The sequence below is a fragment of the Danio rerio genome, chromosome 11 (genome assembly GCF_049306965.1).
Source record: "Danio rerio strain Tuebingen ecotype United States chromosome 11, GRCz12tu, whole genome shotgun sequence".
NCBI classification, from domain to species: Eukaryota; Metazoa; Chordata; class Actinopteri; order Cypriniformes; family Danionidae; genus Danio; species Danio rerio.
In genome coordinates, this window is record NC_133186.1 from 7,066,825 (window position 1) to 7,067,500 (window position 676).

The 676-nt window shown below is 38.9% G+C and overlaps 1 protein-coding gene across 1 annotated transcript in view; it reads right to left on the reverse strand.

Moving 5' to 3' along the window:
• Positions 1 to 304: 304 nt before the first annotated feature.
• The window catches only part of si:ch211-253b8.2, a 12,512-nt gene continuing 12,140 nt past the window's right edge, over positions 305 to 676 (reverse strand). The window contains exon 4 of the mRNA XM_073916009.1: positions 305 to 476. Coding sequence (XP_073772110.1) covers positions 452 to 476 — 25 coding nt within the window. The 3' untranslated portion in view covers positions 305 to 451. The remainder of the gene's footprint in view (positions 477 to 676) is intronic.

Consider the following 676-nt stretch of genomic DNA (forward strand, 5'->3'; position numbering starts at 1 on the left):
TAAGACGTAATAAGACTCACTCTGGCACAGACGTCCAGTCTGCACGCTGGAATACAACGCTATTATGTCATGACCGTGACGCAGCTTCAAAAATTCGTTTCAAACAGGAAGTACGAATTTGCTTGAAATAACGCAAAAACAACCAATTTACACTTTTTTTGGAAATATATGTGTCCTAATAGTGTTTTTAGCAGTGTGGGACACATATACCACTGTCAACAGCTCAAAACATGTGTTTTGGTGTTTCGTGACCCTTTAAGTGTCTAACCATTAATACTATATTTATTTAGTCCAAGACCTTTACCTCATAGATGTTCACTGCATATTCAGGTTGGTGTGTTTAATGCAGTGAGTGCTGTTTGCCAGTAATTGCATCCACAGACGTGGGGTTGAATTCCAGCATGTAGACCCCTAGGGCTAACCCTGAGGTCTTATTCCTCAGAACTTTCTGCTAAACTCTCTCATCGTGAGCTCTTCTGGAAAAACAAACACACAAAGCTTTAGTCTAGTAGTTTTCAGCAGTTTTGGGAATGACACAGGAAAGAAAGCTAAAAACAGCCTAACTTTTTGTTCTGTCATTCTGTGTACAGGAAATATGCACTTGATTTTCTGAAAACTGAACAGATTGTTAGGGTTTTACCTATGGGGACTCGTTTAAAGAATATTTCTAGGTAAA